The sequence below is a fragment of the Ambystoma mexicanum genome, chromosome 5q (genome assembly GCF_040938575.1).
Source record: "Ambystoma mexicanum isolate Mex_15411 chromosome 5q, UKY_AmexF1_1, whole genome shotgun sequence".
Taxonomy (NCBI): domain Eukaryota; kingdom Metazoa; phylum Chordata; class Amphibia; order Caudata; family Ambystomatidae; genus Ambystoma; species Ambystoma mexicanum.
In genome coordinates this window covers 113,185,301-113,199,985 of record NC_090933.1, presented here as the reverse complement: position 1 = coordinate 113,199,985, position 14,685 = coordinate 113,185,301, and the positions used below count along the sequence as shown (strand labels likewise).

Here is a 14,685-nt window from a genome sequence, read left to right as displayed (position 1 = left end):
ATTGGACATGGAGTACGCCAATCCCATCGTTTCTACCACAAACGTCTAATTTCCGAACAGGCAAAAACTTTATTAGCATAGCGAACAGACATCTTGTTCAACTATTCTATCAACTAGGACATAAGGGGACATATATAACATAAAAGAAATTAAATAAATAAAATATCATATCATATCATTACATAGACTTTGCACCACTGCCAGTGCAAATTTCCATTGGGGCAAAAATTGCACTTTTGGAAATGCAAATTATTTCAATGCACTTTTGCACAGGAGCAGTGTGCTCCAGTGCAAACACCGTGCGAAGGTTTCTGTGTTGAGGCCCAGAAAACATAACCCACAATGAGTACCAGCATGTGGAGTTTGTGCCGTTAAAGGAATAGCAGGTTTTAATTATCGGAATGTTTTTTCAGCCGCTGCAAGACCGGAAACCGCAGTTGCCCATTTCTAATTGCGGACACCGGCGACGGAGAAATCTCTAGACATCCATGCCCGTCGCTGAGAGGTACGCCGCTCAATCTCAATTTAGTGCAAGTGTTATTTATACGCGGCGACGTCCTCAAGACGGGCTGACGGAATACCATGACAGAGTTGGCAGCCGGGCTCCGGCCGCTGCACCGGGCAGACTTAGAAAAACACGCCGCCCGAAGAGTCGAAACAAATGAGTGCTGGTGACTCAGACAAGCTGGCAGAAAGCCCAAAGGGCACAGGCAGCGGCCGGATGGCCCAGACAAGACGCTCTTCAAATGGGAGCAACCGCCATATCCCACACAGCCCGAGACTGTTAGCTCTTTCCAAAAACAACCCGGTTGAAACAATGGGGCACTATGAAGCAGGATGAAATGTAGCAACATGGGCCCATCTGAATGAAGACGAACAAGTGGAACTCTGGGGAAGAGGCCCTTTTATGGTGGGGGGAACATCCCAAGTAGAACACAACAATCGCACCAGTCACATGCCCCTTCGCCTGCGGAATGTCTGCCTTCAGGCAGCCTGGGTTTTGTACTAACTAGCCGAACACCAGCCAGAACGAGCCAGAAAAGGTTCCAAGGAAAGTATTACGGCTTTTTGAATGATCAACTCCTCCATCTCGCCTAAAGCAACCCAGAATAAAGTGCAAGCCATTCCTGTACTCAGTTTTGAACACATCTGGGGAGCACAGCTTAGTCCAGCTAAGAGCAGGACACATTGTTGTTTGTTTATTTATTTATAATGCGCGCCTCACCCAGAGGTATCTGGGCGCAGTACAAGATGATGCACATTGCTTAGTTACACAGGCAAAGATAAAATATCATAGCTACAAAGTAAAAATAAACTATACAGTAAATGTAATCTAATGAAAAGTGGCCTTATATAGGGCTCTTTGGACAATAATGTTGACCTCGCTGCACACGGCTCTGTAAGAAAGGAGAGCAGGGTGTGTTAGTCGGATAGCAGGAAGGCACACGCAGAAACCTTTGGTGTTGATGGATGCAGGTTAGAAGTACGAGTTACCCGTTTGTCGATATTGACAATTCTACATTGTTTGTGGCTGATACCGACCGGACAGGTTAGCCATCTGGGCATCCCCCCGGACTGTGGGGTGCAAAAGTTGACAGCATGGTTGTTGATAGAAGATCGACAGGGTCTGAATCTCCAATGTACACTAGACCTAAGAGGTCATCTGCAGGAGTGTGGGTGGTGTAAGGATGCAAGATTTTAGTAGAGACGGGTTAGTTGAGGGATGAGGGCGATGGAGAGTAGGGGTGAGGGTATGGTCACTCGGTGGTAGATTTCACTGAGATTAAAGCTGCAACAGTGCCACACAGGAGAGATTCCAGGAGTCAGTAAAAGTCAGACCACAATGCTTAGAAGCTTATAGGGCATAATTATGGGCAACAGAAGGAGGAACCTTGGGTATTATCCCACCCTAGGTCGGGAGTATAAAGAACGTTTGTTCACTTGTAGTGAAATGGTAAATTGTGATGTCATGTTTTGAGCTCAGCATGGACCAGTCCGATTCTTTAAGCCCCTCCCAGAATGCAGACATTGGAACGCGGCATGTTTGCCGGATGTGATTCGTGTGGAATGGGGACGTCACCTGGAGTTCCCTGCTCTCTTCTGCAATGTGTATGCTTCATTCCAAGTATGTGTGACAAAATAAAAAAACTGCAATTTCATGACTCTAGTCCTTTCAAAATCACCTGCCAGTACATGTTCTTAACTGTTCAGTAGGAGCTTTCCTTTCCTGAGTTTTGTTTGTGAGAAATCTTCATCCCATTCAAAAAATCTGAAATATAATGTTGTTAAATATAGTTAATCGTATTCATCCAACGTACCAGCTGTATTAACACACCGGAGCGTGGAGAAGCCTGCAACTGCACACCAAAAGCCAGCCTGGAAATTGCCACAGAACTAGAGCGGAACAGGGGATTTACGGTAGGAGCATCCTTCCACCCACCTCCCCTCCAAACTCCCGCGAGAGCATCTTATTCAACAGGCCATGGACAAGAAGTAGAGGCTGGGAAAGACTGCATTCTAGTTCAGAACTATTTCAATCCCACATTCTAGTCAATGCATTACAGCAAAAAATATATCAATACACGGGCCATTTGTCATGTTACATAGACCGTATCCCTCAAGAAATATCCCAAAACAAAATATAAAAGCAACCTCAGCGCTAAGTGGTGGCTTCACTTGTTCATATGTGTCCTCCCCTTCCATGTTCTGTAGAGATAGTTTGATGCAGCAAATAGGACTGCACGGAGGTCGCGCCCCCTTAGTAATACCAGTGGATTGGATCCCAGTCGGATGGATCTCTGCCGGGTCTACTATTATTAGAAAAAGAAATAGCCTCAAACTCCAGCTGGATCATACCACATAGACAAATACCAGACTCCTTGCCAAAGACCCTTGTACACAACTTTATAGCATAAAGGTGTCATACCTGATTTGCTATGCTGACCAGATTGGGACACCAAGAAGTCAGTCCTGGGCCATCAAATGCAGTTGACCAATTGGAGCAGACCAAGACTACAACTCCCAGAAAGTGCAGGTTTTATTCAATGGCCTGGGAGGATAGCCCAGGAGCAAATCGCTTATCTTGGAAACAAGACAACACTGAGCAGCATGGGTTCAATACACGGTTCGGGCGCTTAGAGGCTGTAATCCAGCATGAAGTGCGATATTTATTTCGCATTTGTAGGAGTGCACTTGGCCCTGAGGCGTCTAGGCACTAGTTAAAGACAGGAAAGAATGTACATAGATGAAAAGCAGGTCTCGCGATAGGACGCTTAATTGAACAAGTAGCGCTTTAATTGTTTACGGAATAGATTGTGGAGGGTTCTGAAGTGATGGACGGGGGCAGTGAGTTCCAAAGTGTGGCCACCGAGGCAGGGAAGCAGGACCCTCTGTCTCTGGACCGTTTGAACCTGGGAACAGACAGGCGGTTGCAGTAAGCGGTTTGCTTAGGTTTAGTGGAGGTGGGTCTAGATAGCCTTCGGGTCAGTAGCTGGGTACTGTGTCAGAAGCACCGGTATGTGAAGGTGAGGATGTTGAACTTTATGTGTTCTCGGACGGGGAGCCAGTGCAAGTTTTTCCTTGCAGCGTAGACATGGTCATGCTTATTGAGGCCGAGGGCAGCTCGGGGGGCATTCTTATGTACCGTCTGTAGTTTGTTGAGGGTTTTTTCAGAGGTACTCCCAAAAAGTGCATTACAATAGTCCAGTTTGGAGCGGACGATGGACTGGGCGATGTTGAGACAGTTCTCAGTGGATAAGAAGGGTCTGCTGGCAGTTATGAGTTTGGTGGCATACACGGCTCACGAGAGGATGACGTTAACATGGTGTGACATACTCAATGTGGCATCAAGGTGCGTCAAAGTGGAGGAAGCAAAGCATTTTGACGAAAGGAGAGATGTGGATGGTGTGGTTATCTATGTTGAACGACTGGCACGCAGGGCTGAGTTTGGCAAGGCGGGATGGGTTGCCAACAAGGAGTTGTTCAGTTTTCTCATTGTTAAGGCATAATAGGTGGGTGGCCATCTAGATTTGGTTGGTTTTATAGATGGAGTTGATGGATTTTTGTGTCGTCCGCACAGTTTGTGTATTTGATGCCAAGGGAGTCGAGATGGTCGCAGAGACGCTTGGTATAATCATTGCGGGGGGTGGGAGAGACAAAGTGCCTTGCAGAACTCCACACTTGGAGGCAGTGGGGGTTGAGGAGTGGTTGTCAGAGAACACACGGGAAGTCCGGTCATTGAAAAAGGAAGCAATCCAATCGGTTGCTGCTGATAAGGCAGCAGATGTAGCGAGATGGTTGCAGAGGGTGGTTTGGTCTACAAGGTCGAACGCCGTGGATAGGTCGAGGACCATGAGGAGGCTGAGGTTTCCGGAGTGTCTGGCATCATCTGGCTGGTTCTTGAGGTAAAGAAGTGCTGTTTCTGTACCATGTCGGGGGCACAAACCAGATTGGCTAGAGCTGAGAATGTGGTTTTGTTCAAGGTGTTGCTGGATTTACAGCTTGGTGGCGTGGTCAATGATTTTTAGCAGGAAAGGGACTGCAGCGAGGGGCCGGTAATTGATTGGCATCGCTGGGTCGAGCGGGGGCTTCTTGAGGAGAGGTGACACCCAGGATTCTTTTAGTGACAGGACTGAGGAAAAAGTGAATGAGGCATTGATGATGGTTGGGAATTGCGGCACTAGGGGGTCGGCGCATTCCTTGATAAGGGGTGCGAGAGGGTTGGAGGCCTTTCAGAATGTTGCCAGTATCCAAGTCAGTGAGTGGGTGGAAGTGGAAAAGCCCAATTCATATTTTTTAAAGAAGTTCGAGGAGTGGAATCCTGGTGCCCCAGTGAATAATATGGCCAGCCTACCATTTAGTTAGTCTGTACCGACACTCCTGTGAATCATGCCTGTGGCATTGAAGGATTTAATTTCAAAGATGGATGGCGCTACAATAACCAGAGACTGCGGTCCGATTCCCCACAGATTTGGAACCCCATTGCCCCGAGGGGCTCACACTGAACATGGATAGCCCTGTGCACAACTTTGGGCAGCTTTTCTTTGATCTGTCTGCACCACTTATTGTGTTGGAGTGCAAGGCAATGCTAGGCAGGTGCTGGCTGTGCCACCATGATGGGGATGCCAAAATGACCCCACTAGCAGCAGACATGGCCACATTACTAGCTAGGGGGTGCTGGAAAGTGGCATTTTGACTAGTGCATCAGAAACCACAGCATGCCATGTTCTATTACACAGTGTCCCAAAGTCCACTGCATTTTTACTCTTCTTTATATACAACACTTCATGACAAGTTCACCTCACTAAGGTTATTATCATATTTAACGGTACTCAATGGATCAATCTCAGAAGGGTGACGTGCTGCAGTGATGGCCAGGTTTCAAACTTTCAGAGCGCACAAGCAGCAAATGTGTCCAAATTGGCGGTTGGGGGTGGTGGCAAAATGCCACTTTGCCTGGAGTAGAAGATACCACAGTGTGAGTCTTGAATGCATGTTCTATTATGATGTGCACTGATGCCACTTGCGCTTTTCTTTTGTTATGGCGTTAATCGCCCGTTCCAAGGGCTGGAATGGGGGTAATGGACGGCAGCCCAAATTATCAGCCCGATTGAAGCACTTTTCCAAGAAGTCCACCATGGAAAGGGAAGGCGGGGCTCCGTACGGAGCCCCGTCTCCGTAGCCCCGTCTTCCCTTTGCATGGTGGCCTACAGGAGCTAAATGGAAGGAGTGGCTGCGACGGCGGCATTTGCGGCAGCAGAAATAAGGTAAGTAGGGGGCTTGGGAAATGAAAGGGGGACGGAGGGTGGGTGGGGGAAGATGGCGACGGGAGGAGCCGGCGACGGCAGCGTGGAACGCAGGCTTTCATCGACGATTCAAGCCCCAGTTCCTAGCCACCTGATTGGGTGGCTCCCTCTGCCAGGGTGCTAATAATAGTTCACACTTCATTCTGGATTCCTTCTGCTTCCAAGCGCTGGAATAACGGGTGTTATTTCTACCCGGTTTAGTGGTACTGAATGCACTGCCCTCTGAAGGATGAAGGTCTGCGTTGGTCCTCGGCAGGGCTCAAGCTGGTGAAGTGCACGCCATGTCTGAGGAGAAACGCTTAATTCACGAGCTATCCCCCAGCACAGCGGGAGTGCAGAGAGGATTCTGTGCGCATTATGAAGAGCAGTTGAGCTGACCTTTCTGCAGTCTGAAAGTTACCACCTCAGCACTTTTCCAAGCTCACGTTTTCACAAATTTTGTCTGAGAGAAGACTGTAGCCATCTGTGCAGTGTGCAGCCCTTTTGAGTTGAGCCCATTTCCTTTACCGTGCGCACAAATTGCGAGGTAATCATTCCTGCTACTCCGTTTTTAGGTCTTTATTCCACGGCCGAAACAGGAAAAGTAAAAAATGACACCTCAGGAGGCCATCTTCATTTCGTTAAGAAGCCCTTTCAAAATGAATTTGGTAGCTCGGTGGCGAGGCTGCCATTATGTTCTTTTCCTTCAAACTGTGCTCCCTGAAAAGAGAACTATGATATTGCAGAGTGAAACCGTTCATATGATATGATAGGTTATTTATAACGCGCTTAATACCAGCAGTTTCTAAGGGCGGACCCGGGGATCGAACCGGTGTTGCTCCGTGTCGCCTTGCTTCCAAGGCGTGCACGTTGCCGCTGAGCTATGCTCCCGAGACGGGAGCAACACATACTTAAAAAAAAAAAATTTTACGTCTTTACTTCTGAAAGGCTGTTGCTTTCTGTTGGTGAACTTAGGGCAAAAGCAAGTTCACCTTGGTTCAACACTTGCCACACAATGTAAATGAACATCCAGGCCACAGCGCTACTTCCTGCCATCGCGAAAGACTGTTGGTTCTGTCTATTCCTCTTTACATCTCTCCAATGCGAACTTCTGATTAATACCTTTGCCCATTTAGCATAACCGGCCATGCCAATAAAGATGATCTCAACTGAAGTGGCTGGCATATCTCAAAAGTGGGCACCATGAGGGGCACCCAGTGCTATTCTGCATGGGCTTGGCTTTGCTATAGAGATTTGCTTTTTATTTTAACGCCCCGATTGTACGCAAAGACAAATGGCTTGCAATCCAAGTGTAACCCAGGATAAAGTGCCCTAACTTAGTGCGCGGGGCTTCTAGGGACACCAAAAGGCTGGGGGCCTATACGGCCTAGTGGATGATTGCCTCAGAGGCGACATGGGCAGGATCCCCAGGTCACCCTCACTCAGCCCTCGTTGCGGGGCAGGAGACAGTCAAACACCAGGCAAAACTCCTAATGGCCCTTTACTGGCACTGCCAGGGGACGTGCCATCTCACACGGGCCATTGCAATCCCCCATCCAACATAGTCTACAATAAGATGTAGGCCCCGCCCATATCAGAAACTATCATAGGCTAAAAGCACCGACAACACTTACCAGGTGTCGCCAGGGGTGTTGCTAGGTCTGGAAAAGATCCGGGGCTACGCTAATGTTGGGAGTGTCGAGACTCGGGGCTAGATAGCCATTTGGTTGTAGCCCCTGAGATTCTATCTGGGGCTACAACCAAAAGACCAGGGGCTATAGCCCCCTAAGCCCCCCCCCAGCAACACCTCTACGTGTCGCACTGCCGACGCAGTTCACACAGACAGAAAATCCAAGATGGCAGACTGGCTTCTTAAAGCCGTCGTCCAGCCACGGTCTCCGGTTACACTCGAAAATATATAACTAATCCCACAGCAGCACTGGTGGGGATACACGTGTGCAGGCCCTAAAACACAGCCCAGCCCAAGGGGAGGACCCACTAGAATAGAAAAGGGATGTACCAGGAAGGCGAGGTTTGGGTGTTTGGCGAACGAGGTTGTAGCAGGAGTAGGAGGCAAGCTGGCGATCCGGCTCACCCATGCAGGCACTCCTGGCAAAATAGCTCAATTTTAACTATTCCCCAGTGCTGCCGCTCAGGAAGGGGACAGTTACCATCTCGGCGACAAAGCGCTTGGTAAAACTACAGGTTGGAGTTGATGGAATTGTTTGACTGCAACAACATTGTCTGATGGTCCCATGTCGATGAGTGCTCTCATCTCTAAACTCTGAAAGTGTACCTTGCATCTGGGATCTGAGCAGGGGCTGCTCGTCCATAATGGGCGAGGGGGCGTCGACCCGCCGGGTCTTGGCCCCCTCTCACCCGTTATGGAGAAGCCAGTCGAGTGAAATACGAGCATTCCCACTGCTGTTTTTTCAGCTGAGGGAGTGAACTGTCAAAGGGAAACTTTAACAGTTTAAGTTCCCCAGCCGTACAAGCTCAATGAGCCATGCGTCACGATCCTGCTCGCCTTCCACCCAGCACCGCTACATGCGCCTCTGCATTTATTTCCTTAAATTACCGCTGCAGTTTTGGACTAATCTAATTGCATGTTCCAGTCCGGCTTTTGGGTTAAACCAGCAGATGCATTCTGGGACATGTATGCTGTCCAAAACGCAGAGTGCTGGAGAAGGCATACTAAATACATTTGTTTGCATCAAGCTACTAAGAGCTGCAGAGGGCCTGATTGCATTCACCTGTTCCAAGCTACTGCAGTCTAAGCTGCAGAGAGCTGGAGAGCACTTGATTAGAAACCACTGCCGCTACTGCTGCAGGCTACTGCAGCCAGAGCTGGGCTAAATTGAACACAGCTGCTAGAGTCTGCAATCAGCTCCACCCTGCAGGCCTGCTGGCTGGGAGGGCCTTTATAAACACACTTTGAACAGAAGCAGTTGTCAGTCAACTGCTTCCACTGGGAGTTTGTGCTGGTGCTCCTGTTACCAGTTTTTGACCTTTCCTGGAAATCCTCTTTTGGCCTTTGAGTCCTGTTGCTGTTGATACTTGCAGCTCCCTCTCCAGTCTGCTGCATACTTCTGCCCTGCTCCTCTGGGCTCCCACCTGGCGGCTCTGCCGCCCTCAGCTGCCTTCCGCCCTGCTCCTCTGGGCTCCCACCTGACGGCTCTGCCACACTCCACTGCCTTTCGCCTTGCTCCTTTGGGCTCCTGCCTGACGGCTTTGCAACACTCCGCTGCCTCCCGCCCTGCTCCTCTGGGCTCCCACCTGTACCTTCTGCCCTGCTCCTCTGGGCTCCCACCTGATGGCTCTGCCACACTCTGCCACACTCCACTGCCTTCCGCCCTGCTCTCCTGGGCTCCTCCCTGAAGGCTTTGCCACAATCCTCTGCCTTCTGCCCTGTGCCTCTGGGCTCCTTGCCTTGCAACCTGCCTGTTCTAGCTTCTGATATCCTATCCTGTCCTGTACCTAGTTATTTCTTTCAACACTGCTTTCTACTTGTATACATCTTGGTCCACTGTGGTGTCTCCACTTGAATCCGTTTTACAGTGTGACCCTGGGTTGGTCTCCGTTCGGATCAGATACGGGAAGACTTCTGTTGCCTTCACCTAGTCCGTTGAAGTCGTACCTGCCTCAGTATATGGTCTTTCAGTTTTACCCTTGCACTGAGTACAACAGTTTCCTCGGCACGCCCAAGTCATGACGTTGCTGTATGACTGTTGTTAAGAGTAAATCTGTAAGTACCTATCCCAAGGGCTTTCCTTAATCCCTGGAGACCCCTTATCATATTCCAGTACACCCTTATTTCTGATCAATCCAAGTTGCCCAGTGTACTTGCTTTTTTTTCTTCTCTTTTCTCTGTCTCTTTGTATACAGCCTGCTCCTGCAGTTCCTGTGAATACCTGTTTCAACTAACAGCTTGGTATGTACCTTTAATCTGTTATATGCTAACATTGTCTCCGGAATCTCCCTTAATCTACTTGCATACAGTGAGAGATAGCCTCTGCCCTGTACTCTCCGCCTAGACTTCTGACATCATGCAAGGCTGGGGGGCGTTTGCTTCCCCAGCCTCGCATGGCTCATTTGAAATGCTGGCTGGGGAACTGCATGTCTGTATGCGCCTCCTCGCACATACAGACAGAGCAGGCTGAAGTGGGGTGTATCGTCACCCACGCTCCGGCCATCTATGCAGGAGTAGAAACCAGAAAGCTTCCCGATTCCTGTTCATGCTAGCAGGGGCCCGAGCACTGGTGAGGAAAGGCCCACGGCAGAAGGTACTCTTGTTTATGTTCTGTTTTTTTAATTTCAGTTATGTGTATGGATGCGTGCATGCTTGTGTTAGGTGAGTGAATGTATGATGATGGATGCCGGTGTGCATGATGTGTAAATGTGTGTGTTTGTACGTTTGTTTATTATTTAAATACGTGTATGGATGCGTGTATGCTGGTGTTATGAGTGAGTGCATGATGGGTGCTCATGTGACTGAGACAGAGTGCTTGCTGTGTGTATGTTGTGTAAGTGTGTGCTTTTGTGCTGGTCCAAGAGGATTTTGATGACAGGGGGGTAGGACGTTTGTGCAACAAAGGCATTTTAAAGATGCGTTTGTTGCACAACCTCCCTTCCCCACCGGCCAAAATCAGCTCTTCGTTTGAGGTGCTGTGGGGCCCAGGGGACAGGGATGGTATTTATTTACTATGATAGATGTCTAGTAAACAATACCATGCCTGTCCCCTGCCCCACCCCCATCACCTTGCATACACACCATCACTTTGATGGTGTGTTTGTGTGTGTGTGTGTGTTTGGCGCTGCAGGTCCCAGGCGACAGGCACGTTATTTTTTACTTGGTATGCCAGTTAAGAATGCCAGCCCAGTCCGCTGTGATTACAAGTGCCTCACATCCAATGTCCTAAGCCCCCAGCGCCTCGCATGTCCATACAATTGATTATCTGTGCATGTGAGGCGCTGGAGGGCAATGAGGGAAGGAATGCCATTTATTAATGGGCATCTGATAGATGCCCAGTAAATAATACCATGACTGGGCCCCCAGTACTTCGCATGCACACAATTAATGCTCTCTGGGGCCACAGGGGGCGGACATGGCAATTTTTCCTTGGCATCTATGCCCAATAAAAAATGCCATGACTGTACCCTCCGACCCCAGCTCCTGACACACATCTGCCCCCTGGTTCCACCATCGCCTCGCAATCACACAATCACATTCATCATTAATGTGATTATGTCTGACTGCAAGGTGATGTCACACCATGGAGCAGGCATGGCATTTTTTACTGCGTATGGTTGATAAAGCAAGCATGATAAGTGTTATTTTGTAGCTAGATTTGCATTTTAATGCAGCCAGTCGAGCCATTTCTTATTGTGGTATAATATTTTGTATTGGGCATCAGTGATAAAGCAAGCATGATAAGTGTTATTACAAAGCAAGACTGGCATTGTGTATGCAACCAGTCTGGCCATTTCTTATTGTGGTCTGACATTTTGTATTGGGCATCTGTGATAAAGCAAGCATGATAAGTGTTATTACAAAGCAAGACTGGCATTTTTTAATGAAACCAGTCTAGCCAGTTCTTGCTGAGGCATGACATTTTGTATTGTGCATCTTTGATAAAGCAAACATGATAAGTATTATTTAGCTCGCCTGGCACTTTAGTACAGCCAGTTTGGACACGTTTTCATACTTTGGCATGCATTTTTAATAGTAAAGCCAACTGGAGTATGTTCTTATGTGGGGATACTGCCATATATTGGCAAAACAAACATGGACATGTTTTCTTATAGTATCATTACTGGCATTAGGCACAAAGCAAACCTGAGTATCTTCTGATATGGGAATAATAGGGTATAATGGTGGAGTCAGCATGGAAATGTATAGGCACAGCCAGTGTGAACATGTTTTAAACTGGCACATATTGTGGGAAAAGGCATCATGTAAATGTGTTGGAGAAATGCTCCTGTGCACTGTTGGTGACTTGCATCTATTGGATTTTTTTCATGGGTTACCCTACACAACCCAATTGCAAACTATTTGGCTTTTAACCCCATTTTTCTAAAAAAAAAAAAAGAAAAGTGTGCTCTAAAATACTCCATTTTCATTATTTAAAAATATATATATTTTTTAATTAAAAGAATTTCTTGGGGGGTCCGAACCCCTCTTGAGTGGTGCGGGCTCCATCGCTACGCTCGGCTGCTCTGGCATATCTGGGACAAATATGTACATCCCTCCAGTTAAAAAATTCACCATCTGCCACTGGATCTGAGCACTGTGACTTCATGTTATTGCCAGACATTTAGAGGATATAAACGGGGTGCATTGTTTGCACTCGTCACTAGCCATTGACTAGTGATAATTGACTTTGTCACTAATTCATTGTGTACTCTGTTTATGTGTAGAATTGAGGTGGCAACTATTTCTGGCTCACTAGTAGCTTGCAACCCGAAATGTTTATCCTGATTTTTTTTTTAAAACATCTGTATCATCATCTTTATCCTCGCTCAATGAGGAGCCATTGAGGGCGTCATCCTGCCAGCATCTGCTCACTCAACGTAGACTCTTCTTGGGTGTCTCTTTACCTTTTGTGGGTTCCACCTGAACATCACACCTTCTCAAAATGAATGAGCTTTCTGCAACTGAAGTACCTTCCCCTTTTCGCTGAACACCTACCACTGTGAGTTAGTTGGGCACCACATTAACCACAAGTGGCCTGTTCTTTCTCGGGATTGGCAGATTACTGCGCAGCAGATTTCGTCGAAGGAGGATTTGTTGCAGTTTTTTGGATGAGTTTTGCTGCATATATATGTGGGGGTAGGTTTAGGGGAAATAATTCAGGAGGGTGGAGGGGGCTGCAGGGGGTCTCCCCCCCCCCAACCCTGCATATATGCAGCAAAAATCAACCTGTCAAAAAATGTAATTCGATGAATTCTCCTCCAGATCAAATCCCCCTAAAGGTTTTACCCTGCTTTTTTGCAAAGCCATTTTAGGGTGTCTCGAACACCCAAATGCAGTCTTCATTGGCTGTTCAGCTTTCATTGTGGTTCGGCAGGTGCAGACTTCTTGTGTGAAGCTCTTTAATGCAACAGGTCATATGATCTACCCATCACTGGCAGCACCCATCACCACTGTTGTGGTCTTGTGGCACAGAGCCTTGACCAGACAGTGGTGTACGCTTCCCTGTGAACGCGGGCCACCAGCCGCATACATCAGAATGACTGGATGTTATTTGAAAAACCCAACCGTCACTGTGCTTTCAGAGGAGTGTTCTGTTCACCCACGCATGCACACACTCCATCTTGTGCTGACCGAGACTCAGGGAGCCCAATAACGAGAAGGCTTTTCACATCAACATCATTAGGCGCGCATGTAATTAGTGCTACGTCACTGCGGTCAACATCACAAGGGGGGCAACGCAGAGAAGAGACGTGCGACGCTGGTTTGCAGCAGGCAGGAAGTGGAGGCGACCTCGTTTGTTTCTGGGCCAGGCCGTAACATGCTGGTCCATTCGAAACGCAAAGCACAGGAGCGGATCGTGTGTACAAAGAACCATCACAATTCCTCTTCCACACATTAACAACGCAACATTGAAAAGAAAATCTTCAGGGAATTGAAAGATTTTGGAAAGACTAAGACACCAGAAACGTCTAGACAGGCTGACAGGGTCCCTTGTCTAATTATTAGACGTCTAGATCTAGAGCCCGCGGTTACCACAAGCTGCAACTTGGCGCTAACCCAGAGTGAGTAAAAACGCGGCAGTTACCCAGAGAAAGCTGAACCAAAAAGACAAGTTTCAATTTGTGGATTAGGATATGGGCTGATCAGGGGTGAGCGGAAGGGGCATAACGGGAGGGATGTTATGTTAAAGGTTCTTATACCGAGCACTGTGGCCCACCTGGGTGGCTTCTTGGCATCACCGTTTAAAAAGTTATCAAACCTGAACCCAGATTACTGGCCAGGAGTAGGCAAGTAAAAATGCAGTTTCTTTGTAGGCGGTCCATTAGATTAGGTGAAACCTTATTCACATTCCTCTAAAATTCAACTTTCAAAAGGAGTTAAAAACTCCTGAAATTAATTTTTCCTAACATTGTTCGCTCAAGCTAGCCTGACTGGCAGGGAAAACGTTCTGGCCAGGAGTCTTTGGCTGCTTGGAACAGGCAGCTTCACGTGGAGACGGCAGGGAAGATGGGTGGAGGGCTTGTGTAGAGGTGGGTGTTACCTGCATGATGGTACGGCAAGTTGTTGAAAAGCCTAGTGTATGGGGGGGGTGTCACCCATGTACTGGATAATGGTGAACACAAGGGTGAACACAACTAGAAAAGATGCACAAAATGTGGCTGGGAACCTCCCCCTTCCCTGTGACACAGGGGCAGGGGGTGAATAGGCTCTCCCATAGGATGCACAGCAGCTAGAAGGGGAAATATAAGGAAATATAAGTCAATCAGAGCATCCAGAGGGGATGGCATGGTTTCCTGGGAAGATGGGGTATAGTGGGTGGGGGCAATCACTGTTTCTATGGCTATGGTGCAGAAGGAGCAGGCAGCAATGAGAACAGAGACATTGTATGGCGATGTTTGGTGGGGTGTTTGGCTGCGTAAAAATTACCCCGAACTATTCCAATATCTCCCACCTCCTGATATTTTGCAAAGCCTTCAATTGGAAAAGAAATAGGCAGAGGCCTTGCTAGGGGTGTGCGACGGGGGGGTGGGGTAGAGGGGTCAATAGCCCCAGGTCTTTTAGTTGTAGCCCCGGATAGAAGCTCAGGATCCACAACCAAAAGGCTAGCTAGCCCCGAGTCCCGATAGTCCCAACATTAGCATAGCCCTGGATCTTTTCAGGGCTCACCCCTGGAAATTAAGCAACCCAAATGAATCGAACAAATCACTA

The 14,685-nt window shown here is 48.1% G+C and overlaps 1 protein-coding gene across 2 annotated transcripts in view; it reads right to left on the bottom strand.

Annotated features, from left to right (window-relative positions):
* The window catches only part of CTNNAL1 (catenin alpha like 1), a 989,054-nt gene that overhangs the window by 599,541 nt on the left and 374,828 nt on the right, over positions 1-14,685 (bottom strand). Inside the window, exon 1 of one of the 2 annotated variants that reach the window (XM_069620627.1) lies at positions 351-486. The exons of the other annotated variant lie outside the window; for it this stretch is intronic. Within the exon in view, the coding sequence (XP_069476728.1) occupies positions 351-356 (6 nt within the window). The 5' untranslated portion in view covers positions 357-486. Of the gene's footprint in view, positions 1-350; positions 487-14,685 lie in introns of those variants that run through there. 2 annotated transcript variants of the gene reach the window in all.